The sequence below is a fragment of the Amphiprion ocellaris genome, chromosome 16 (genome assembly GCF_022539595.1).
Source record: "Amphiprion ocellaris isolate individual 3 ecotype Okinawa chromosome 16, ASM2253959v1, whole genome shotgun sequence".
Lineage (NCBI taxonomy): Eukaryota > Metazoa > Chordata > Actinopteri > Pomacentridae > Amphiprion > Amphiprion ocellaris.
The window spans coordinates 34,579,032-34,606,149 of record NC_072781.1 but is presented as its reverse complement, the minus strand read 5'-3'; the positions used below and the strand labels follow the sequence as shown (position 1 = coordinate 34,606,149).

The window sequence follows — 27,118 nt, the reverse complement described above, 5'->3', positions numbered from 1 at the left end:
CGAGGAATGGACTAAAACTCCCAAGGAGCTGCCAGAAGCTTGTTGGAGACGATACCTCTGTCTACAGCAGGTCATTGGAGCTAAAGGCTGCTGAAGATACAGCCTCATAGGAGCTGAAGATACAGCCTCATAGGGGGAGGATCATTCTGAAACTTGCTTTCAGTAAAAAGTTTAAATTGTGGATGGATTCTGAATTAAATGTTGATTTCTGCTTTGGTTTTATATCCAATAAACTAACTGTTCTCCTCTGATTCAGGCCCCTGCAGCTGGACTGTTGCTCATTTAGACAGAATGTCAAAAAAAAAACAAACTTAAATCTAGTAAGAAAATTCAAAAGAATAGCTTTTCTCCTGCCTCATTTATGACTCTGAAGGCATTTCCTGTTTATTATTGTTTAACACTGACTTAATTCTCCATCAGATCAGAACAGAAACACAAACTGATGTCAATTCTGAAGAGTTGAAGATCTGAAACAGATCCATTATTCTGAGATTAAAGTTCATTCTGTATCTTGGGATATTTGGGAACCATTGATATCCTGGAGTAAAACATACTTTCCCAGGTAAGTGTGGGCAGAGCCTCAAGGACACCTGAGGTCAACTAGTTTTCTGATGCAACACAAAAGGTGGAGTTAAGTTTAAAATATTTTATTTGTTTTAAAATATACATTGGTTTACAAATTGAGAAAATAAAATCAGTAAAGTTTAACAGTCTTTCTCTGCTATGGAACAAACAGCGGCGAGCAGCACCTGTGGGTGGAGAGCAGGGAGGCGGGGCTACAATCACCTGAACGTCATGCTGAAACAGCTTCGTTCCACAGTACATTCATCCTCAGGTGTCCTCAGGTGAGTCTGCCGTGAGGAAGCGCCGCCCTCCTGGCTTCAGTCCTGTTCAGAGCCACTGATCTTCAACCCAAACATTCCCAGATCTGGAACGTTTTCGAGGAGAAACAAACGTTTCCTTCCTCAGAGGAAAAAAAGAAAAACGTGGATTTTTAGTTTGAGGCGTTGATGCCGAGTCCTGAATGTTTAACTTCATCCAAATACGGAACATTCAGACGGAGATCAGACAGAAAGAAAACATTCGACATGAACCCACATCTGGTTTGGTCTCAGAGTTTCTGTCCAGAAACAAACTCAAGATAAACTTGACTTTAATGTGAATTCAGGAAAATTAGACGTCATGAGTTTCCAACTTTAGTGTCACATCCAGAGTCCAGACGTCACAGTGAAGCATGCTGGGACACGATGCTTTAATAAGGAGAGTTAACTGACCTCAGATCAGCAGAGAACCACAGCCTTTAATCTGGAAGGGAGGCAGGAGTAGGACCGTCCTGATCGGATATAAATCATTTAATATCCACCATCTGTTGATACCGAGGCCCAACTACTGATAATACACACTTTGATTAAAGTTTATGTAAATTAACTCAGTCTATCTGCTCGTTCTGTAGGTGGAACCTTGTAAAGTTCCAGTAGGACACTGTCTGAATGCAGTACTAGAGGGTAAATGTAGTACTAGATGATAGGATGTACTGCAGTAAACCTGTTTTCTCTCCATGATGTCAGTAAATGTAGATCAGCTGTAGTTCCTGGTTGTTCCACCAGGTGGAGCCTCTTCCTGTTTAATCCTATAGAAACCAGATGAGGCGTCACTCAGACTACAGTTAAAGCAGAGAGCACTGTGGGAGTTTAGCAGCAACAGGCACCATGACAAAGACTTCTGAGAAGGTTAATGACCTGAAATGTTCCACTTTTTAAATGCAATCTGGAAGACATTTCTAGAAAACGTCTTCCCAAGAAGTCCGCCTGGTTTCTCCTGAAGCTCCTCCGAACACCAGCTGATGTAAACTAAGAATTTAGTTGAGGCTCGATGCCGATCAGCTAAACTCCTGGATCGGACGACTCTAAACTCTGAGGTCGAATCAGATTATCTTAAAGTTTTTATTGTTGTAACTAACAGCTGATTAGACAATAAACTGTTAATGATTAAAGTGATCAATAAAGACCAATAATTCATAGATAAATGACCCAGAAACCTGCAGAGCTCTGGAGATTTCAACCTCACAACATGGTCTTCATCAGTCAGAAAGAACCGAATCCAACATTCAGTGGAGAAGAAAAGACTTGAAGAATGAAACAGAAGATGAAGTAACGATGGAAAGACAAAGAGGAGAAATCAGGAGTGTGTAGAGGAGCAGAGACAGAGGAGACGACGATTATATTCATGAAGAGTCATTAAAGATGCATGAATCCAGATGTAGCAGCTATTTATACACACATTAACACACGCTAGCCAATACACGCTGACACACACACGCCTACACACATTAACACACGCTAGCCAACACACGCTGACACACACACGCCTACACACATTAACACACGCTAGCCAACACACGCTGACACACACACGCCTACACACATTAACACACGCTAGCCAACACACGCTGACACACACACGCCTACACACATTAACACACGCTAGCCAACACACGCTGACACATATTAACACATGCCTACACACATTAACACACGCTAGCCAATACACGCTGACACACACAGGCCTACACACATTAACACACGCTAGCCAACACACACATGCCTACACACATTAACACACGCTAGCCAACACACACACACACGCCTACACACATTAACACACGCTAGCCAACACACACACGCCTACACACATTAACACACGCTAGCCAATACACGCTGACACACACACGTCTACACACATTAACACACGCTAGCCAACACATGCTGACACACACACGCCTACACACATTAACACACGCTAGCCAACACACGCTGACACACATTAACACATGCCTACACACATTAACACACGCTAGCCAATACACGCTGACACACACACGTCTACACACATTAACACACACTAGCCAACACACACACGCCTACACACATTAACACACGCTAGCCAACACACGCTGACACACACACACACGCCTACACACATTAACACACGCTAGCCAACACACGCTGACACACACACGCCTACACACATTAACACACACTAGCCAACACACGCTGACACACACACGCTAGCCAACACACGCTGACACACACACGCCTACACACATTAACACACGCTAGCCAACACACGCTGACACACACACACACGCCTACACACATTAACACACGCTAGCCAACACACGCTGACACACACACGCCTACACACATTAACACACGCTAGCCAACACACGCTGACACATATTAACACATGCCTACACACATTAACACACGCTAGCCAACACACGCTGACACACACACGCCTACACACATTAACACACGCTAGCCAACACACGCTGACACACACACACACGCCTACACACATTAACACACGCTAGCCAACACACGCTGACACACACACGCCTACACACATTAACACACGCTAGCCAACACACGCTGACACATATTAACACACGCCTACACACATTAACACACGCTAGCCAACACACGCTGACACACACACACACGCCTACACACATTAACACACGCTAGCCAACACACGCTGACACACACACGCCTACACACATTAACACACACTAGCCAACACACGCTGACACACACACGCCTACACATTAACACACGCTAGCCAACACACGCTGACACACACACGCCTACACACATTAACACACGCTAGCCAACACACGCTGACACACACACGCCTACACACATTAACACACGCTAGCCAACACACGCTGACACATATTAACACATGCCTACACACATTAACACACGCTAGCCAATACACGCTGACACACACACGTCTACACACATTAACACACGCTAGCCAATACACGCTGACACACACACGCCTACACACATTAACACACGCTAGCCAACACACACATGCCTACACACATTAACACACGCTAGCCAACACACACACGCCTACACACATTAACACACGCTAGCCAACACACACACGCCTACACACATTAACACACGCTAGCCAATACACGCTGACACACACACGTCTACACACATTAACACACGCTAGCCAACACATGCTGACACACACACGCCTACACACATTAACACACGCTAGCCAACACACGCTGACACTCATTAACACATGCCTACACACATTAACACACGCTAGCCAATACACGCTGACACACACACGTCTACACACGCTAGCCAATACACGCTGACACACACACGCCTACACACATTAACACACACTAGCCAACACACACACGCCTACACACATTAACACACGCTAGCCAACACACGCTGACACACACACGCCTACACACATTAACACACGCTAGCCAACACACGCTGACACACACACACACGCCTACACACATTAACACACGCCAATACACATTAACACATACACACATTAACACACGCTAACACACAGTCCCATGACGACTCACCTGGAGAGGACCCTGAACCTGAACCAGGTGAGACCTCCAGACTGTCCTCACAGAGACAGAAGAATCCTCCACCCTCTGACTGCTGCAGCACTGAGACGGAGCAGCGTGAATAATTTAGCAGCAGCAGAAAACAAAGCAGCGGTGACTTTGAGTGTCGGCATCAGTGTGGGACTTTCAGCCGCTGCAGCTTTTAAATGTTTGAGCAGCTCAGAGCTCCGCCATGTTTTATTTACACCTGCAGACAGGAAGTCACCTGAACAGCCCTTTAACAGCGGAGGAAGACCATGCGGTGCAGTCAAAAGTCCATCCAGACTGACCAGGACTCCATGTTCCATCATGCACTCTGACAGCTCCGTTAAAGCAGCAGAACCAGCTGATTGGCAAAAGTACTAACGAGGTTCTGGATGGTTCTAGATGGTTTCTGAGCTTCATGTTCAGTTTGGTACTAATCAGGTTATTGATTGGTGAGTTAACCTGACTGATGAAAACTGATCAATCACTTAATCAATCAGCCAATCGTTTAACTGTTCGAGGAAAACTGGAAATTATTTAATCATTAATCTTTGATGTGTCGTGAACAGAATGTCTGGTTTCTGGACAAAATGCTGAGACAAAACCTGTGATCAATGATCAATTGATCAGATAAAAACAATCAGTAAGTGAAAATCTGTTGCAGCTTCAGACCGAAGCTTTAATCTAAACTCTGAAACAAGAAAACATTCAGTGATCGAGATTTTCAACAGTCGATCAATACCCAGCGCTGATCAATACAGACACTGATCAATACTCTGAAAACTGTCCTGTCGGGTGAAGAGGAACTAAACCTGTCGATCAATCTGCAGTCGATCGATTTCCAATCAGTCAGTCAGTGGATCAATGACTCCATTATTGATCCTTGTTGAGTCACAATCAGAGATGTGAGGCGACGAGCCGACATTCATCACCACGCCAGGGAAGGAGAGACAGAGCGCCACCGTGTGGAGGCCTGAAGGAGCCAGAAACAGAGTTGCAGTAGGCGGCGCTGCAGCAGGGGGTGCTGCGTGGCTGCAGCAGGGGGCGCTGCAGCAGGGGGCGTTGCATGACTGCAGCAGGGGGCGCTGCAGCAGGGGATGCAGCAGGGGGCACTGCATGGCTGCAGCAGGGGGCGCTGCAGCAGGGGGCGTTGCATGACTGCAGCAGGGGGCGCTGCAGCAGGGGGTGCAGCAGGGGGCACTGCATGGCTGCAGCAGGGGGCGCTGCAGCAGGGGGCGCTGCATGACTGCAGCAGGGGGGCGCTGCATGACTGCAGCAGGGGGCGCTGCAGCAGGGGATGCAGCAGGGGCGCTGCATCAGGGCCGCTGCATCAGGGGGCGCTGTATGGCTGCAGCTGCGTCTGATTCATGGTGTCTACAACATTTTTTAAAGACTGAATAATCAAATGTAATAATGTCTCCGTTTGTGGCACCAACAGGCCTCCGTAGGGAGAACATAAAAAGACAAACTGATCAGAACCAATCAATAAATCCATAATAATTATCTGTAACAACGGATCGAAACTCAGAGTTCACAACAACAGAAAACTAAATAAAAACAATGGAAATGTTACATTCCAGGTGTGGAGAAGCTCCGCCCCCAGCCCCGCCCCTGCAGGTACAGTCACAGTGGGGGGGGGGGGGTCGGGGTCAAAGGGCAAACCGAGGAGCTGACAAAAGAACACGTCAAAATAAAAGTCTGACCTTCAAAATAAAAGCTCCTGGCTAGGAAAGAAGGCAAAGATGTCCGTAAAGTTTCAGTTTGTTTTTGTCGACTGTGAAGAAAACACGCACACACACAAGCGCGCGTGCGCACGCACACACACGTCTCTTTTCCCCAGGTGTCCATATACTTGTGGACATGTATGTTGTGTTGGTATGCAGACACCTGAACATACATGTAGAGATGAACACGTTTTGAGTGATTCTGATTTCATATTTGACTGAATCTGTAATAAATCCTCAGATAAACAGCAGATCTGGTTTAATCTGATTAATTTTATATAAAAAATACTGTCAACCTAATTTTAGCAAATAAAAATAAATGCTTCTATGTTTGTGTGAAAGTTAACAAGATACACAAACTGAGATTAATCAATCAGCTGATCAGAACCGATTGATGATATTGATTTTAATACATTTAACGCCGCTGTCCACATACTTTTGGACATGTACATATACTGGATGGAAACATGCACTCAAAGTGCACAACATGCCAAAAGTATATGGACACCATGCGACACACACACACACACACACAGAAATACACACACACACAAGTGAGGCTGCGCAGCATACGTTAGAGTATGGCTATATCCTGGATGGGTGTGGCCTGTTGCTAGGTGCCAGGTCGGTTGCTGTGGACGTGTGTCAGTCGAGCAGCGTGCCGTGCTCCTGTGCTCGCGTCAGGCTGTCCTTGCGGTGCAGGTGATGCACGCCCATCCTCTTGGGGCTCTTCTGCGGGCGCTGTGGAGCGCCGACGGCGAGGGCGGGGTCGAAGTCAAGGAGGCGGGGTGAGATGACGGGCAGGTCGTGGGGGAGGACGTCTCTTTCCTCGGCGGAGCTCTCGTCCTCCTCGTCCTCCTCCCTGCGGACGTCCGCGGTGACCACGGTGACCGCGGTGTCGCTGCTGCCGCCGTCGTCCTCCAGGTTCATCAGCCGCCCCTCCCCCTCCTCAGTGTCGTTGTAGCGACCCCTCCCACCGGGCCGCGGCTCCGTGTCGGTGTCGGTGTCGAGGCTGGAGCCACGACTCGGCGTCCAGCTCCGCGCCGAAGATCCCTCCTCGCCGTCCGAGTACGCCGCCCGGTGGCGGTCAGAGGAGGAGGCCCCGCCCCCTGCCGCTGGCCTGCGGCGCTGCAGCTCCTGCGCCGTCTGGCTGCTGAAGGATGTGCGGTGAACCAGCGAGCTGTCGCACACCGGTGGCATCTTCTCCAAAAACATGCGCTGCCAGTTGGCGAGCAGGTCCTCCTCTGAGCTGCCGGAGCTCGCCATGACGCTGGGCGCCTGGGGGCGGAGTTAACAGTCAATCACACAAACACCACAGGTGAGACTCAGGGCTGGGCGGTGGGCGGGGCTGGGCGGTGGGCGGGGCTTACCTGTGGCGGGCTGCTGAAGGGGCTGGACTGACTGGACAGCGGCTCACTGGTCGCGTTGCGCTGCAAAGGTGGCGTGCGCTGGGTGGCTCTGCCCCCAGAGGAGGAGGAGGGGGCGGGGCTCCCGGGCGGCCGCTCGTCGTCGTTCTGCACCAGGCTCAGGGAGATGGCCTGCCGCGTGGCGTAGGTGCAGTTGGGCAGCGGGGAGTTCTTGGGGATCTTGACTTTGTCGTCGGAGGAGAACTCGATGACCTTCCTGCCAGGGTAGAGGGGGTGGGGCGGGGGCGGGACCGGGTATGGGTTCAGCTTCTCGAAGGATGAGGCTCCGCCCCCCTCCTCGTCCAGACTGCTCTGACTGCGACAGGAGCCGTTCTGCTGTGGCGCCTCCCGGTCGCCATTCTCCCGCCCGGCCCGGCCCTCGGCACTGCCCGCCGAACCCGTCATGTCCACGTGCACGAAGACGTCCTCCGCCATGGGCCGGCCGCAGGTGCTGGACTGGGCCGAGTTCAGCACCAGCGGCTCCGGTTTCTCCAGGACTCGAGCGATGACCGAGGTCGGCACCACGTCGGCCGGAGTCAGACTGAGCGTGTCCGGGTCCTGGGGGGCAGAGCCACGCTCAGGTAGACTGCTCTTCATGTGTTTGTTCAGCATGTCCTGAAGCTCCGACGGCAACTGTAACACACACACACACACACACACACACACACACACACACACACACGTTACTTGTATGTTGTCCTCATACGTCTTTAAGTCTTCAGTGTTTCCAGGAATGTGTGTTTTTATTCTAACAGCTGAGCGTCTATAAACTGTCAGCGGTCTCCAACCCCCGGGCCATGGACCGGTACCGTCCGCACAGAAAGAATAAGTAACTCCCTGTTTTATTTATTTTATGAGTCTGAACGATGTTTTATTTTGAAAAATGATCTGATTCTCTCCGTTAAATCCGTGTATGACTCACTTGTCTCAGTCACGTGATGTGTTACTGCTAAAACTAAATCCACAAGCTAGGAGAATGAGCCAAAAACAAATGTTTTTGCAAAGTTTCTTTGCGAAGGGTAAAAGCGCCTGTGAGGAGACAGAAGAAAAGTCTACGACTTCCAAGAAAAAGAAAGCTGTCTTTAACAGACAGTACCAGGAGTCCTATTTATGGCGACAGGTGATTCCCACCACCAACCCGCTCTATGTGGCGACCGGCTATCTAATGAAGCAATGAAGCCTTCAAAACTGCTTCACCACTTGGAAACCGAGCACCCTGCATTAAAAGACACGCCTCTGGAGTATTTTGAAAGAAAAAAAACAAACAAGAAAGACAGAAGCAGTCACTGAGGACATTGTACCTGGTGGGTAACCGTAACGCTAAGAAGCTGTTCACTATTGAAGAACTGATTCTGCCCGCCACAAAGACATTCACTGTGAACTTCTAGTTGAGGCTGCGGTTATAAAGAAAGCTCAGGGGCCTCTTTCAGCACCTCACTAAGGAAACAGCCGAGGACACTGAGACACAGTTGTTGGAGAGGATTAATACGTCATCCAGGTTGACGAGTCTACAGTCTAAATAGTTTTATTTTCAGGTGTGTTTGAAAAGAGAATGAGGGGCCAGAGGAAGGGCCCGAGGACCAAATCAATGTCAATATGGAAATGAGAATCGCTCCCCGAAACTCCGGTGCAGATTCTTTTTTCCCCCCAACAAACGTATTTTATACTGGTAAAATTTGGATGGAAACCAGCCATTTATATTTAAGTCAACTTAGAATCGACTATTTTTAGGTTCGGATTTAACTGAGTTAACACCAAAGTCTCAGTGAAATCCACATGTAACCCATATGAAAATGCAGTGTTGGGTTTAGTTAGCATATTTTAATGTTTAGTTTCAGTAACTTTAATTTAAATATAGAAATTTATTAAGATAGCTGTAATAGGATGATTGTAGTCACTTTAAGCAGCCGCTAGATGGCTCTATGTGCGCTCAGTGTAGGGAATCTAGTAGACGTGCGCATTGCATGCTGGGACATAGACACCCCAGCTAAGCCAGATTCTAAAGCTGCTACAGTACATTCATCACAGTTATTGATATTTAAGAAAAACTGCTTTAATTTTAAAGTTAAGAGTGTGTACATGTTTTGAGTTGTCCCGAAAGAGTCCCAGACGGCTGCAACGGGAGGATTTATTTTCTTTTGTTTTTCTCCACCAAGGACTCCAATTGGTTTTTTTCTGTTGCTGGATCTACAGTCAGTGGACAGCAGTGATTCTAACCAGGGTTAAAGAGAATCCAGAATTCTCCATATTCATCATCTTCATGAAGATTCATGTTGGCAGATAAGATTTAAACGGCGCGCAGTAACCATACAAACACACACATTACCCGGGTAGAACACAATACACACACACACTGAATGAACTGGGATGGACATGGATTCAAACTGAACACTTTGGACTGGACTTTGATAGACTTTGATATCAGACAGCATCAAGCTGTGAAAGGACACTTTATTTTGTTTTATTATTTTTTTATATTGGGATTTTAAAAGTGAATTTGTTCTACTTCATGTCAATTTTTGAAATATGTTTGTGTTTACCTTTTTACATTAACCATCCCTTGCTCCTTGAGTCGAACCAGAGTACAGTAGTCGAGTAAAGGTTGTTCTTACTGGGTTACACACAGTCTGATAAATGTTGTTTTCATTCATAAAGTGTAGCTTGACTTTGTGTCCTCTAAGCCAAAATGCAGCAGTGATGGAATAAAATGTATTAGAACACCAACAGCTACACATTTGTGGCATCTACAGTCATCTGGTTGCGTCCATAAACTTGTTTTTAGAAGAGTTGGTAGACTTTAAACCAGTCTACCCGTTCCCTCCAGTGTCCAGTCCCTATGCTAAGCTTAGCCAAGCCAACAAGGCAATACTACTCCTTTATGTGCAATATCTTTATCAGGAAGCTGTGCATGAGGATATGTCACGTACACTGTCGTTGCAAACCAAAACCACAGCTGCATAACTATTCAAGTCGCTGGATGATTATCAGGACAACTGAAATGGTCCTTTTGAGTCGGCATAAGTACACCGGACACCTGTCTGGTTTAGCTGCTCGGTGTAAGGAGGTTGCATCTGAATGTGAGTCTATGCATCGTGTCATTCACAGGGAAATGCTGGCTCGCCGAAAAATGCCACCAGAACTTAACAGCGTATTGAATGATGTTGTTAAAGTCATTAACCACATCAAAGCACACGCCCTTAGTTTTTGATTAGCAATTCTTCTTATCCGACGAAGTTAGGAAGGGTGATCGTTTTACCTTGCTGACATGTTTCCACTACGTCTGTGGTCTTCCTCAGGGCGTCATCTGACGTGTGATGACATGTTGATGACGTGTTGATGATGTGTCGCTTTTATCAGGTGACTGGTCTGACAGATCGCCCCACCATCCGATGGTCTTTGGAGGATGGAGTTCAGGTGTTAGAGGGTGTAGCCCTCTCGTCCCGGTTCCATCCTCCAGAGACCACCAGACGGTGGGGGGATCTATCAGACCGGTCACCTGATAAAAAGGACACGTCTGATGATGATCTGAAGAAGATTGCAGACATAGTCGAAACATGTCAGCAAGGTAAGACGATCACCCTTACAAACTTTGTCGGATAAAAAGAATCGCTGATCGAATTTAAGAAAACAACAAAATGAACATAATCGCGCCTGTTGGAGCAGCTTTGTGAGGAGTAGGGCTGGTTCAAACAGCAACTTCTGAGCTCTGGATATTTGGGCCCCATTAATGACGACTGTCCGAATATTCGGCTCGTCCGCGGGAGTGTGTGTGTGTGTGTGTGTGTGTGTGTGTGTGTGTGTGTGGGGGGGGGGGGGGGGGGGGGGGGTGTTCATCGTCAGAGTCCGACAGCACTAGCATTAGCATCTTGTCTTCACTTTACAAACACGGGCGAAGTGAAGCGTGATGTCAGAGTCGGTAGCTCCACGTGATGCAGCCAAGCAACTGTCCAATGAAAAGTAACACTGACCCCAGAGGTCACTGAAGTTCACAAGACTGAGATATACCAATGCTTTATGACAGTAAAGCAGGGGTTTGTACTCCAAATATTTGGATATTCGGGTCCAACCCTAGTGAGGAGATGGACATGGAGCACACACACCTCTTTTACACAGAAATCAGATGGTTATCCAGGGAGATCGCTGGCCAGAGTGCTTGAATTACGAGAGCCACAGCAGAGATTTCTCTCCGAAAAAAGTCACTGCTGGCAGCACATTTCAGTGACGAGGAATGGGTCAAAACTGGCTTATTGGTGCGACACATTCAACCTGCTCTATGAACTCCATCTGTCACTTCAGGGGAAAATGTCTTCAAGTCAGCAGATAAAGCAGCTACATTTAAAGCCAAACTGGATTTGAGGGGATGGGGGGTGAACACAGGTATATCAGACATGTTTCAAACATTAGTGCTGATATTGGCAGAGACTGAGCCCGAGTCTTCATTCTCCCAGCTGGTGCACGATCACCTGTCTTTGCTTTTAAAAGAGTTCGAGGACTGGTTCCCAACCACACAAGACCCTCGGACTGCCAAGGAATGGATCCATTTGTCAACAAACTAGGTGAATCAATCTATGCAAGAAGAAGACCAGCTGCTGGAGATCGCAAATGATGGTGCCCTTAAAAGTATGTTCGAGGTAACAAATCTGCTGGTGTTCTGGATTAAAGTCATTGCAGAATACTCTGAGATCGCCATGAAAGCACTGAAAACCCTGCTTACATTTCCGATATCCTATCTGGATGAAGTGGACTTTTCTGCAGTGACAGCAACCAAAACTAAACTACGTAGTAGACTGGACATAAGCATCCCATGACTCTCAGATGGGACCGACTCATTGCAGAGGAACAAGCTCAGGGCTCCCACTGATCCGGTGTTATGGTGACTTTGTATCTGTTTTTGTGGTGCATCTTATTTTGAAGGCATGTTTAAACGTTACCATAGAAACAAGAGAGTGTTACGAGGCAGAGGGTTAGGGTTTATCTGCCGCACCTTAAAGCCGGTCTGTGAAAATACTGTCTGACGTTAAACCAGTCCTTGGTGCAAGAAAGATTGGAGACCGCTGGATCTAATGCAAACATTCAGATCAATCTCACACATACACAGAGGTACTTACGTCAGCGAACTTGTGGTTCCTGAAATGCGACTTGTTGCATTTGAGCAGCTGCACGGCAAGGTTGCAGTCCTGCCTGTAGCGCTCCTGAACACAGTTTATTGATCAGTGATTGGAGCTTCAAACTGATTCGAACTATGAAGGAAATCTCAAGAAAAACAATCAGATGAAACCTGAGGAAAGTCTCAGTTTGATAAAGCTGTGACAAAAATACCAGAAACACGCTAAAAACACAGTTAAAGCAGCAGATCCAGAGTTATTCCTGAATAAAGGATGTTCTCACGTTCAGCTCCTCCAGACGGTCGATGGTGTTCTTGGCGTCCAGCAGCTTGTTGGTCAGCTCCACGATCTCCTGGTCCATCGTCTTTTTGTCCCTCTCCACTTTCCGTAGCTGTGGGCAGAGCAAAGACATCCCGTTAGAGCTGCATGTCACAGCTGAGGCAGCCAATCAGGGGCAGGAGGCGGGTCTTCAGTGAGTCATTCAGATCATGTGGGAATAAACTTTGAGTTACAACACAAAGCTTTACAAGTGGACACCATGTTTGTAGTTTTCTGTACAGTTCAATGGCTGAGGGTCGACACAGACTGATCATTAACCACTAGAACTGATCATTAAAACTAACCATTAACCACTAAAACTGATCATTAAAACTGATCATTAGCCACTAAAACTGACCATTAACCACTACAACTGATCATTAACCACTAAACTGATCATTAAAACTGATCATTAACCACTAAAAACCCTCTCCATGGAGCCTGAATCCTGAGTGGGTGTTTCTACGTTTCCCAGATCATTTGAATGCTGCTGTAACTAGCAGCACTTCACAGATGCATTATGGGATGCAGTGGGGTAGCTGCTGCTGTGAGGAGATCAATAAGATCTGATAAGATCTTGATCAAAGCGTCAAAGCTGAAATATGATCAATAATCAATTTCCTTTAAGGGCTAATGCTTTACCTAGTGGCTAATGCTGAAGCTGGCAGAAATGTTAGCAGCTAGCCGCTAACCACAGATCAGGACCTCTGACTGCCACAAAACTGCTGAATTATCTGTAAAACTGCAGTATTTCTCTGGAGAACGAGTAATAGTACTTCAGATAACTGGTAATACGTCTTACTCCAATGAAGCTGTGATATTTTTACATCTCCCTGAAACCAAACTTGGACTTGTTGCTCTCCGGTTTCAGGTTCTCGTATTATTCCAGTCCTGATCTGTAGTTGAGCAATCTGCTGCACTCTTTAACCTCGACTGGAGCTGTTATCTAGAAGCTGCACCCATCAGCCGATGATGAGTTCAAACACCAAGTCCAGACGCTTCAACGGACGTTTAACCTGCCGAAGATTTATTCTGGGAAATTTACCACCAGGAAAATCAGAGAAAGCAGGAAGGAAAGTCCTGAATCAAACGTCACAGCGAAGTGGTAGAAGTACAATCTGGTGGTATTTGTAGTGACAGAAGAGTTCTACTGATGGGTTCTAAATATGAACGCCTTTCTGTAAACTGGTGGAGAAGAACCTGGAGAACTCCAGAAGAGGAGAAGGATGGATTTAAAAACTAATGAAAGGCAGCTTTCAGACTAAATGTGAGGACTTGGTGCTCAAACAGAAACAGAAAAAGAAAGCGAGGATGAATGAATGAAACCCAACTGCATGAACCCATGTTTGACTGACGGCAGCCTGATGGAGGTGAAGGATGGAGATGGAGATGAATCCGTCAGAGAGCAGCGTGACAAAAGAGGAGAAAAAAGAAAGAGATGAAGAATCAGACAAACACCAATCCTCTGTTTCAATCAGATGGGAGAACAAATAAAACTTCTTCCACAAACAAACAGCAGAAACTGGTTCAAACTGGTGAAAGTTCTAGTATCTGGTTTAAAAAGCTTTAATATGCTGTAATGTTTAGATAAAGTTAGAAAAGCTGTAATTAATTAGGTTGACATAAAACATTAAAATGCAAAATTTGGCAGAAAAAAATCACTAGGGAGGATTCAGCAAAGATCTGAAAAGAAAATCATTGACTTGAACTCAAAAGATGCCTAAGTTGATGCAAAAATTTCCCTAAATTGTCAAAAGTGACTCAAAAACGGCCGAAACTGACTGAAGAGATGTCAATAAGGACATAAATTCACCCAACAATTGTCCAAAGTGACTAAAAACGTCTAAAATTTTCAAAAACCTGCCCAGATTGGTGCAAAAATTTACCAAATTACCTCTAAAATAGGGTTAGTGTTAGATGGCTGAAAATAAGTTGTAATACAATAAAAATGTAAAATTAGGCAGAAAAAAAATCACTGAGCTCACAATAAGTTTTAATATTTGGATAGAACAGGCATAATAAATTGTACTTTTGTTTGAAAATGTAATATTTTGCTCAGTGAAATTTTGCTAGAAAGGTTGTGATGAATCATGAAGTTAAAGGAATGTGTTAAAGTTACCATGTTGGGCTTAAAGTCAAGATTTTATTTGAAAAGTCAGAATAATTTGTCATATTTTGGTAGAAAAGTACAAATAAATTGTAATTTAGTTTAAAGAATTTAAAAAGCTGCCAAACTTCTAGAGCTTCCTGTCCTGTGATGTTCCACTTCCTGTTTTCCTGTGTAGCAGCTGTTCTCTTTCTCAGTTAAATATTACATACAGGAGGTCCTCCACTTCCATCAGAGTTCCGTTCCTACTGATCTACGTAAATCAATTTTTTCCGTAAGTCGGAACTCTGGTGAAAATGTAACCAAATCCGTTCCGTGCATCACAACATCGATCAGTTCTTCATAAAGTCATGAATACCAACAACTTTCATGCATATATGAATCATTTTACTAGAAGATAACAGAATATTGTAACGGACTGATATTGTTGTTGATGTTGAGGTTTCAATGTTTATTGTTCAATTCCAGATTTACCTAATGTCTGTGAACGTGCCATGTTTAGTTAGCTCACCTCTGATTGGCTGAGAGTCAGCAGTAGAGAGAGCTGGGAACGGTGGCTAATTCTGGAGCTAAGTTATGGGGTTTTTCTAGTTATTCTGGCGTTGGCTACGGTCCACAGTAGCCTGTATGAAGGTTCAATAAACCAGCAGAGAACCAGACAAAGTCTCACTCATTCATAACAGAGGGTCGCTACAATATGTTGACCTGTTTTTACAACTTGACCCATGTTGGTCTGTGTTTCTTCCTGTTCCCAGCATTTCATTCTATCTAATTTCACTTCCACGGAGATGGCTTTCCTTTTCTTCCAAGCATCAGAAGAGTCTGACTTACGCTGGGAGCCATAATGAAGGATGAAAAAATTAGTGAATGTAGCACAATCCAAGGTGGTGTACAACCGGAGAATGGAAACAAAGCCGTCTGATAGCACCGTGACGTATTCATCCGCTCCGCCGTCAACTAGTTCCATGTAACGATGAAACGCCGTACGTCGATGACGTCATAAACAGAGGACCTCCTGTATATTAAATTCTGCCTAGCAGCACTAAAACCTGTGATAAATTAAATGACTCCACGGCTGCTCCTTGTGTTACAAACTGCTTCATAGATCTGTAGATAACTTGGTGTTTGGGGTCCGCTAGTCTGATGGGGATTAAAATTTTCCTCTGTGATAGTTGGAGCTGGTCAGGATCAGCTGATAGACTGTTGGAGATTCCCATGATGCACTGGGCTCCTCTCCATACAGGTAGATATCACCTTAACCCTTCTCTGACCTGCAGCCTTACTATTCCCCTATAAAATCATTTATTGATCTTTGTTTTCTGTGGTGAATGTGCTGATCAGTGTTACCATGACAACTCTTCTGTTGTGGGGTTTCCAGTTAATCAATAAGCAGCCTCATCACATTTTCATTTAGAAATCAATCAGTTAGTGGCTGACAGCGATCAATGAGTCACACACTCATTACTAATGAGCACACACACACTGAAAACAGAAACATGTTGATCAGTAACGCACACGCACGCACGCAAGCACTCTCTGGGGTTTGGACCAATCAGGAGCTTTGTTCCTGAGCTGACATGATGAGGGTCACAAATACATTTTCTATAAAGATGTTTTCATTCGTTCATTTTAACTGGAACCTGAACAAAGAGCCAATCAGCTCAGAGCCCAGATGAAGGCGGCAGAATTTACCAGAGCATGAAGCTTCTCCTCCAGATCCTGATTGGCTCTCTGAGACGCTGTATAGCTGTTCTGGAGTCTGTAGAGAGAAAGACACAAACCGCTTTACTGAAGAGTCCACGCATCGAGTCACAGCGAGGCACAACAAGTCACAGGGGAGTCGCACGCGAGTCACAGGTGAGTGACAAGCGAGTCAGAGCTGAGTCACGGGGAATCACGGGGAGTCACAGCTGAGTCAGCGAGTTACGGGGAGACACAGCGAGTCACAGGGGAGTCATGGGCATTCACAACGAGTCACGAGAGTCACAACGAGTCACAGAAGAGCCACAGCGAGTCACAGGAGAGCCACAACGAGTCACAGGGGAGCCACAGGTGAGTCACAGGGGAGTCACAAGTGAGTCACAGGGAGTCACAGCTGAAACACATGCAAGTCATAGGGAGTCAAAGGTGAGTCACAGCAAGTCACAGGGGAGTCATAGTGAGTCACAGGTCAGTCACAGCGAGTCACAGGTGAGTTACAGCAAGTCACAGGTAAGTCACGGTGAGTCATTGGTGAGTCACAGTGAGTCACAGGGAAGTCACAGCAAGTCACAGACAAGTCACAGGAGAGTCACAGACAAGTCACAGGAGAGTCACAGAGGAGTCATAGCGAATAACAGGTGAGTCAGAGTTCACCTTTAAGTTTGCTGTAGTTTTAATACATGAGTCAAAGCAAAGTTCCAGTCAGTTCCAGTCATGAACAGAAGTTTCCATTAACCTATAAATATTTATTGGTCAGTCTTTAGTCTCTAGTGGTTCCTAAAACTGAATTTTCTATGATGGAACCATTGAAACATGACTCTTTGCCCATAACCAATCCTGAATTTTGGTTCTTTCACAGATTTATTTAAGATCTTCTGTTGAGTCAAAAATATACATACAGCTACTTTAATTATCAGGTTTGGTGATGTAAAAAGGGGTGGAAATCTAAGTTTCTTAGTTTCATGGCCTCTTAGCTTCTCCTGAGTGACTCCAGTCAACTACAACTGCTGATTCCTCTGATCCACTTTAAATAGAACCATCAGATCCACTCATTAGACTGAAACACTACAGGGGGAAAGTCTGAGGAGCTCAGCAAAGATCTGAAAAAGAAAATCATTGACTTGAACTCAAAAGATGCCTAAGTTGATGCAAAAATTTCCCAAAATTGTCAAAAGTGACTCAAAAACAGCTGAAACTGACTGAAGAGATGTCTACATGGACATAAATTCACTCAACAACTGTCCAAAGTGACTAAACACGTGTCTAAAATTATTAAAAATCTGCCCAGATTGGTGCAAAAAAATTGACCAAATTACCTCTAAAATTGCCCAGATTGACTCAAAATAGGGTTTGGGTTAGGTGGCTGTAAATATGTCTAAAAATATTCAAAAGTTGCCTGAGATGATGCAAAAATGGTTCAGATTTACTGAAATTCTGACTAAATGAATTAAGAAATTGCCCAACTCGGCCAAAACTGTCAACATTGACTCAAAATGGTTCAAACTGACTGATGGAGATGTCTACATCGACTCACAAATTCACTCAACAATTGACTAAAATATGTATAGAATTTTTAAAACTTGCCCAAATTGACACAAAAACAGTTAAAGATAACTCTAATTTTGTCCAAATTTGTGCCAAACTATTCCAAAGTGACTGAAAAAATCTAGAATGACTCAAAAACTGCCCAGCTCGATGCTAAAAGTGTCCAGATTGACTCCAGAATCGTCCAAGGAGACTAGAAATATGTCTGAAATTATTCCAGTCAGAAAGTCACTTGCAGCCGTTTGAAAGCAGCTTCAGATCCAGAATCATCTGTTTGTCAGATGACCGGAGAGTGAGTTCCAACTATCAGGGTATCACACTTCTCAGCCTCTCAGGATGGTTTACTCCAGGGAGCTGGAAGAGAGGCTCTGACCAATCACTGAACCTCAGATTCTGGAGGAGCAATGTGGATTCTGTCCTGGTCGTGGCACGGTGGATCAGCTCTTTACTCTTGTGGAGCTGCTGATGGGAGTTCGACCTGCCAGTCTACATCTGCTTTGCGGATCTGGAGAAGGCCTACGACCGTGTTCCCTGAGGGGCTCTGTGGGGGAACTGAGGGAGTATGGGGTACTGGGCTCTCTGATAGGAACCATTCGGTTCCTGTACAACCAGAGTGACAGCTGTGTCCACATACTCAGCACAGAGTCAGACTCATTTCCAGTGGCTGTTGGACTCCTCCAGGGCTGATCTCCTGTTTGAGCTCTTCCTGGATCTGAAGGTGCAGTCAGGGTTAGCAGGGTGTCTGATGTGGGAACCTCAGGATCACATCTCTGCTTTTTGCAGATGATGTGGTTCTGTAGGCTTCATGAAACCTTCAGCAGCATCGAGTCGGCTTGAGGATGATAGAACCTCCCAGTTCCAGGTCGAGGTTCTCTGCCAGAATCTGCTGCCTCAAGCGAAGGAGTTGAAGTATCTCAAGGTGTTGCTCATGAGTGACGGCCGCCCATATAAGCATTAGGAAATGGATGAATGTGTATTTATGACCTGGCAGATTTTCCAGATATTTCCAGAAGACCTAGAATAAGTCTATGAAACAACCAAAACGCATGATTGTTCTGTGACAAAGATTCATGTTTCAATGAAAAACTGCAGTGATGTTTCCAGAGTTACAAACTGATGTTTACAACTGCATTACAGCGAGTCACAGATGGCCAGGTCTCAGGTAAGTCCCAGAACGAAACTCAGTAGAACTACCACTAGTACTAGCACTAGTAATAGTAGTAGTTGTAGTACTGTTAAATGACCACATACACAGAAGCCACCACCATCCTCACCTGCGGAACTTGTCCCTCATCTTGTCCAGGTCGTCTCGGGTCCGGCTGAGCTCCGCCTCCATGTAGTGACGACTGCCGTCAAACTCCGCCTCCATGGCCTCCATCTTGTGGGTGGAGAGAGCGAGGCGGCGCCGCAGGTCCTCATTCTGCTGCTGGAGGATTCTGGGTAACAGCAAGAGACAGGACACTGCCATTTAAATGTGAATGAGAGTGATGTTTACAGTATAGAATCAGCTGTTTGCTCATAAATGTTTATCTGAGAAAGAAATCATCGTGTTTAGTTCAGCTGCTGTGTTTCCGTGTGTGTCTGTGGCTCAGAATAAGCTCAGTAGGGACGCTCAGTAGGGACGCTCAGTAGGGACGCTCAGTAGAGACGCTCAGTAGGGACGCTCAGTAGAGACGCTCAGTAGGGACGCTCAGTAGGGACGCTCAGTAGAGACGCTCAGTAGGGACGCTCAGTAGAGACGCTCAGTAGAGACGCTCAGTAGGGACGCTCAGTAGGGATGCAGTCCACTAAATAAAAGTGTTTCCAGCTGATTTGTGTTTCTGAGAACTAAATGACTTCTGTAACTCCAGGGCTGTTGCAGCTGCAGGAAGGGTTAGGGTTCAGGTTACAGAAACTTTTTGCTCAGACTGACTGTTTTGTGAAACTCCTTGTTTCGTTTTCTTCTCTTGTACTTTAATAAATGTGTGACAGAACTTTGGGTTTGGTTCTGGTTCCTAGAGACATGTTCTTCATGTCTGTAGGAACTACTGAGACTTCATTTACTGGTGAAGGTTTGAGACTCACCTGATCCTGTCGGAGTCTGATAACGCCTCCTGGAACACACAATCAGAATAAACACCTTTAAACATTATTCAGACAATCAACAGGAGTCATAACTGAGTTCATGATGTTTGAACTGAAACCAGTGAAACAAACAGCAGAAACACGGATTCATCAATATTATCATCAGGAAAACAGTTTTAATTCATGTCAGAGACGATCAGAGACACAACGACCTAAACACACCAAACAGGAAACAACAGGAACCTAGTTCTGGTTCTGCTCAACTAACGGTTCTCACTGACAGAAGAAACAAAGATCACAGCATCAGGACAGACCACAACTAGTCTAGAACCAGTCCAAAACCAGTTCAAAACCAGTCCAGAACGAGTTCAAAACCAGTCCTGAACCAAGCTAAAACTAGTCCTGAACCAAGCTAAAACCAGTCCAAAACCAAGCCAAAACCAGTCTAGAACAAGTCCAGAACAAGTTCAAAACCAAGCTAAAACCAGTCCAGAACCAAGCTAAAACCAGTAGAGAACCAAGGTAACACCAATCCTGAACCTAATTCCAGTCCAATTACTGAATCTGAATCCTGAACACTGTCTAAAACCAGATTCCAGACTGGAGTCCCCAGTAGACACCAGTAGGGATGGTACCAAGGCCAGTTAGAGACCAGAGACCAGTCAGAGACCAGTTAGAGACCAGTCAGAGACCAGAGACCAGTCAGAGGCCAGTCAGAGACCAGAGACCAGTCAGAGACCAGTTAGAGACCAGAGACCAGTTAGAGACCAGAGACCAGTCAGAGACCAGTCAGAGACCAGTCAGAGACCAGTCAGAGACCAGAGACCAGTCAGAAACCAGTCAGGGACCAGTCAGAGACCTGTTAGAGACCAGAGACCAGTTAGAGACCAGAGACCAGTCAGAGACCAGTCAGAGACCAGTCAGTCTAGGGGGTTAGAGTTGTCCCTACATCAGTGTGATCTCCCGGCATGCAGCGGGGCTTCCCATGATCGATCAGCCTAATCAATAACTCGGCTGTTGTCAGCGACTAAAAGACCAATCAGAGCATCTGGATCTGACCCATGTGAGGACCACAATGAGAGTTTCCTCAAGACCTACGGAGAATCAAAAGTATCAGGATGTTTCTGACCTGTGGACTGGTGCATTGAGGGTAATTCAGGAGTCGCTACTGAAATGTTCACCAAAAGTTCATCAACTAGTTTTAAACCAGAACAAAGCCACATTTTAAACCAGTCTAACCACTGATGGAAACCTCCAGGAGCAGCCAGCAGCAGGTCAGTGAAGGGAAGGAAGGAGTGTTCAGGTAAACATCTGGAGAAGATACAACCTGCTGACATGGACCTGACTAAAGGAAGACACTGGAGAGACTTTAGACCAGAAACTACTGGAGGGTTCATTCAGAGACGAGGAAGAGAATGAAGGGTAAAGACGATGATGAAGGATCATGGTGAAGGATAAAGATGAGGATGATGAACGATGATGGTGATGATGAAGTCCTTCCTTGGACCTACCTTGATGTGTGACAGCAGAGACAGATTAGACAGAGCGGTTCTGTGTCTCTGAGATTCTGCTGTGTTCTGAACCTCCATCTTTACTCCTCTATTCACCTCCTCTTTATGCCCCGCCCCCTCCATGATGTCATCTCTCCGCCGTGGGGTCTCCGGTCTGGTCGCCTCTTCCTGCAGGGGCTCGTACCAGCTGTGGGGCCGCTGCAGGGCCGCCACCCAGTCGTCCCAGCGCCGGGTCCGGTTCAAGGATCTCTCCGCCTGCTGGCCCCTGGAAGCCCAGTGGGGACCCCGGTGCTCGTGGGCAAGGCTTCCATGTTCTCTAGAACGTGACCTGCCAAGCTGCGTGAGGTGGGCGGGGCTCAGGACCCTGCAGGTGATCTCATCCAGGAAGTTGGAGAAGCGGACCTTCTCCTCCAGAACCTGCATCCTCCAGTTCCAGTCGCTCCTGCAGGGGGAGGTCGGGGCCGAGGACCAGCGCGACCCCGGTGCCGCCTGTGGTTCTGTCCGGTCCAGAGAGCGGGTTGGTGGGTGACGGCTTCCCCGCCCCCTGATATCATCCAGCAGCTCCACCGACTTGGACTTCCTCATGATGTCGTAGGTGTGCTGCAGCGAGCCCGGCTGCTTCAGGATGCTCTTTGGGGCGCTGCTGGTCCGGACACCGCTGTGCGTCCGGCACCGCCCTCCTCTGGGACTGCAGGTTGGCGAGTGTCTCCTGGTGGGGTTTTGATGTCCCGACAGACTCTGGTGTCCTCCGCTGGCGCTGCTCCTCATGGCGAGCCGCGGCCTCGGATCGCAGTAAGGAGTCGTGGTGAGCTGTGGACTCGGATCGCAGTAAGGAGTCATGGCGCAGCAGTCTGATGCCGTGATGCCGATGGCCGTGGTCCGGGCAGGTTGGTGGGTGTAGCTACTGAAGGGCGGCGTGGGCAGGATGCAGAGCTCCAGACTGGATATGCTGGAGACGTCCAGATCGCTGTCAGAGAGAGGCAGCGGCGAGGTCCGGATGCCATGCTGCGACCCAGCGCTGTGCGGCCGGTGGCAGGTCACCACCTGGGGGGAATGTGGAGGTGTGCTGAGCGTGTGTTTGTTTACCTGGTTTATGTCGGTCTGCGGCGCAGGTGGCGGCGGAGCAGCGGGCAGGGCGTGGCGCGTCTCACGGTGCTGCAGTGGAGCCTTTCGATACGGCTTCCTGGCCGGCGTTGCACTCGTCATCCTGGACCTGGCGTCCGTCTGTCGTCCCTCCGGTCGGTCTGTCAGTCCTGCAGGAGAAGCAGCGTGAGGTGAGACAGACCCGCCACCGATCGCCCGCCAACCGCACACCACGACGCCTCGACCACGACTGAGAGAGTGGCAGCATCACACTCACCTCCTCTGTGCAGGTCGATGCTCGGTCGGCCCACATCAGCATCAAACCGCTGCACTCGCTCTGACTTACTGTCACTGTGAGGACTGGGCTGAGACAAGGTCCTCACAGAGATAGGGAACCCGACCAGTCCTCACTCTGGGCGTGCGTGTGCATGTGCGTGCGTGTGTGTGTGTGTGTGTGCGCCTCAGGCCACATTGATCTCAGTTTGTTTCCAGAACAGGAAGTGCAGCAGCATTGATCTGCCCCATGCTAACATTAGCATGTCAGCTGTTAATGTGAATGACAGAACAGAGCTAACTGCTCACATGCTAACGGAGGATTTCAGACACTTTAGAAAGACAAGATTTTAAATTCAGGCCTCAAAGTAGAACCTAAGAGAGTCCAGTTGTGATTCCAGTCAGTCCAACTGATGAACATGGTTCTAAATGAGCTGAGAACAGCAGAACATTCTCAGTTCTGGACCTATGGACTGGGTCTATCTATGTCTGCATCATGGCTCCACATGGAAAAGAACTGAACAGAGGAAGAGAAAAATCTGACTCAGACTCAACAAAGATGGAAAAAGATCCAGGAAGATCAGTGAGCAACTAAAAACCAGAGAAGCACAGAGTCAGTCAGGTCTAGAAGGAGTCATAGTACCACTAATCAGGAGGTCTAGATGAGTCACAGTACCACTAATCAGGAGGTCTAGAAGGAGTCATAGTACCACTAATCAGGAGGTATAGAAGGAGTCATAGTACCACTAATCAGGAGGTATAGAAGGAGTCATAGTACCACTAATCAGGAGGTCTAGAAGGAGTCAAAGTACCACTAATAAGGAGGTCTAGAAGGAGTCATAGTACCACTAATCAGAGCTCCTAAAATGACTCCACAGACAGTGAACTACTTTCTCCATCCAGCTGTAAAAACAGACGGCAGCTGCTTCAGACTTGGTTCAGGGGTTCTCAATGGAAACCAGAGTTAGTGTGAAGCTCAGACAGTGTGAAGGAACCTTCAGAACATCAACCTCTATGGACGGAGGACCAGAACTAAACCTGGCTGCTGCTCAGAACTGAACTTCCAGATGAAAGTTTGCTGAAGAACATGAGAAGAAGCCTGATGGATGTTGGAGAACATTCTTTGGTCAGATGAAGATCAATGAGTTGGGCTCAGATGGAGTCCAGATGTTTGGTGAGAACCTGACCAGGACCACCACAGTGGATGCAGAGTCCTGACAGTGAAGCATGGAGGTGGTGGTATGATGATATGGGAATGCATGAGGTCAGAAGGTGTTGAAGACATTTCTAGATGAAGGTCTGAGGATGAACCAGAATCCTGTATGACCAGATGAAGAACAGGAACATTCCAGCAGGAGAACATCCAGAGAACAACATCACACCAGAGCTTCTCCACTAGAACCAAGTGGAACCAGGACCTGGACAGTGTGAGTCCTGAAGCCAACAGAACCTTTGAGGTGTTCTCCAGAGAAAGGTAGAGCAACAGAACCCCTCCAGCAAAGAGCAGCTGAAGAACACAGAGAAGATGTGAGCAGAGATGAGTGGACTCTGGTTTCCTGACTAAAGGAGGAACCAAAGAACCTCACCTTAGTTCCACTGAGTTCCTGCTGTGGAGCCTGAATTTAATAAACCGACAGTAATCAGATATCAGAAACAGTAATCTGCTCCTAGAAGTAATCTGATTACAGCTCTGAACTTCCTGCTGCTGTTAGTTTGGTCAAAACAGGCAAAGAAAATTAGATTTTTTTGTTTGTCATTTATTTCTGGAGTGTGTTTTTTGTTCCTGTTGTGAAGGAACTAATAAATGTTTGTGTGCTGGGATTGGTCCAGTTATCACCTGTGAACACCTGCATGATGCTCTGATGTACAGAAAACCGTCACTGCAACAGAAAAGCTGTAGTTTCTGCTCCATTTAGTCTGTCCTCATCACATGACCACGTCCTGCCCTCAGGGAGCCAATGCCGCTTCATCGATCGCTGTGTGACTTCCTGGGTCACGCTCACACACATCTGTCTTTGTGTCTCTGTGAGGACCTGAGACCTGAAGCTAAATGCTACAAATACATGTTAAAGGCTAAAACAAAAACAGAAGAAGGCTAATTTTACAACCTAAATGGTAAAAATACAGGCTAAAGGCTAAAACACAAAGTGTAACTTGAGGTGAGACTGTTTTGTATTTCAGTTGGGTTTAACGTGGTTTACTCAGGTGTTTCCAGGTATTTTGTTCGTACCTGAACTGTGAGCTACTCCTGAGCTGACTTCATCCACAGAAATGATCCAACCTGAAACAGACAATCAGAGTTTAGTGAACACCTGAAGGAGGTCACACCTGTTGGATTGGCCTGGAACTATGCTGACATGTTTTCCTCATTTTTACATGTGAACAGCAGAGACCTGGTGCACGTATGCAGTCATAGCTTATTTTATATGAGTAGCCACACATTATACAGCTAAAAACACAGAACAGCTGTTAAAAGACAGGCTGAAAGGGAATTGCACAAGCTGAAGATTAAAAAACACAGTCTAAAACTTAAAATAAAACAAGATCACAATACAACTTGTACCAGCTAACTGCTAAAAACTCAGGCTAAATGATAAAGATACAGACCGAGGCAGGATAAAAGTAAAAACATGCTCAAAATACAGACTACAGGCTGAAACAAAACCAGATAAAAGAAATACATTTACAGGCCACTAGCATAATGCTAAATTTATATATTAAACGATAAAGTGCAGACTAAAAGCGACAAACAAAATAAAAGGCTAATTTTACAAGCTAAAGGCTAAAGGACATTTATTTTGTTCTCAGTTGTGTTGCTTTCCTGTTTCTGTACAGATAAATGATTGTTGGACCGTCAGATATTTCTAAACCTCATCACTGAGTTTTAGAGCAGCAGCATCACTTCAACTGCTAAATAATACAGTCTGAACAAACAGAAGCAGCTGATTCACCAACAGGAGAACAGAAATTAGAGCAGAAATAAAGCCAAGGCCATAGAGTCGAGCATTGTGTGAAAAATCCTCACCTGGAACGTCAGCACACTGAACCGTTCATCCTCGCGCTGCCGTCGTCCTCCTCTTCCTCCTCCGGGCATGTGAGCCTCCTAACACCTGAAACACAAGACGGATCGAAAACCACGTCAACGCTGCTGTCAGTCACAAAACAAAGGCCAAGGAGGGGAAACACAGAAATTAAAGGAAAAACACAAGCTGGAGGAGCTAAAATACACAGCAGAACGGCAGTTAAATATCCAGATAAATATCCAGCTAAAACAGATAAATATCCAGATGAAACAGATAAATATCCAGATAAATATCCAGATAAAACAGATAAATATCCAGTTAAATATCCAGATAAACCAATAAATATCGAGAAAAAACAGATAAATATCCACATAAATATCCAGATAAATATCCAGATAAAACAGATAAATATCCAGATAAATCGATAAATATCCAGATAAAACAGATAAATATCCAGATAAATATACAGATAAATATCCAGGATAAAACAGATAAATATCCAGATAAAACAGATAAATATCCAGATAAATATCCAGATAAAACAGATAAATATACAGATAAATATACAGATAAATATGCAGATAAAACAGATATATATCCAGATAAATATCCAGGATAAAACAGATAAACATCCAGATAAATATCCAGATAAAACAGACAAATATCCAGATAAAACAGATAAATATCCAGATAAATATCCAGATAAAACAGATAAATATCCAGATATATATGCAGATAAATGTCCAGATAAAACAGATAAATATTCAGATAAATATCCAGACAAATATCCAGATAAATATCCAGGATAAATATGCAGATAAAACAGACAAAT

General features: G+C 46.0%; 1 protein-coding gene across 6 annotated transcripts in view; it reads right to left on the bottom strand.

Annotated features, from left to right (window-relative positions):
• Positions 1-631: 631 nt before the first annotated feature.
• Positions 632-27,118, bottom strand: part of tjap1 (tight junction associated protein 1 (peripheral)) — a 35,548-nt gene continuing 9,061 nt past the window's right edge. The window contains exons 2-13 of one of the 6 annotated variants that reach the window (XM_055018868.1): positions 26,289-26,373; positions 25,494-25,544; positions 25,101-25,316; positions 22,994-23,160; positions 20,397-20,425; positions 19,607-19,768; positions 16,779-16,845; positions 14,311-14,340; positions 12,945-13,052; positions 12,665-12,748; positions 7,521-8,189; positions 632-7,428 (exon numbers count right to left, since the gene is read on the bottom strand). In XM_055018868.1, coding sequence (XP_054874843.1) covers positions 6,796-7,428; positions 7,521-8,189; positions 12,665-12,748; positions 12,945-13,052; positions 14,311-14,340; positions 16,779-16,845; positions 19,607-19,768; positions 20,397-20,425; positions 22,994-23,160; positions 25,101-25,116 — 1,965 coding nt within the window. In that variant the 5' untranslated portion in view covers positions 25,117-25,316; positions 25,494-25,544; positions 26,289-26,373 and the 3' untranslated portion in view covers positions 632-6,795. The other 5 variants (XM_055018869.1, XM_023263347.3, XM_055018870.1 and 2 more) reach the window with 5 other exon arrangements.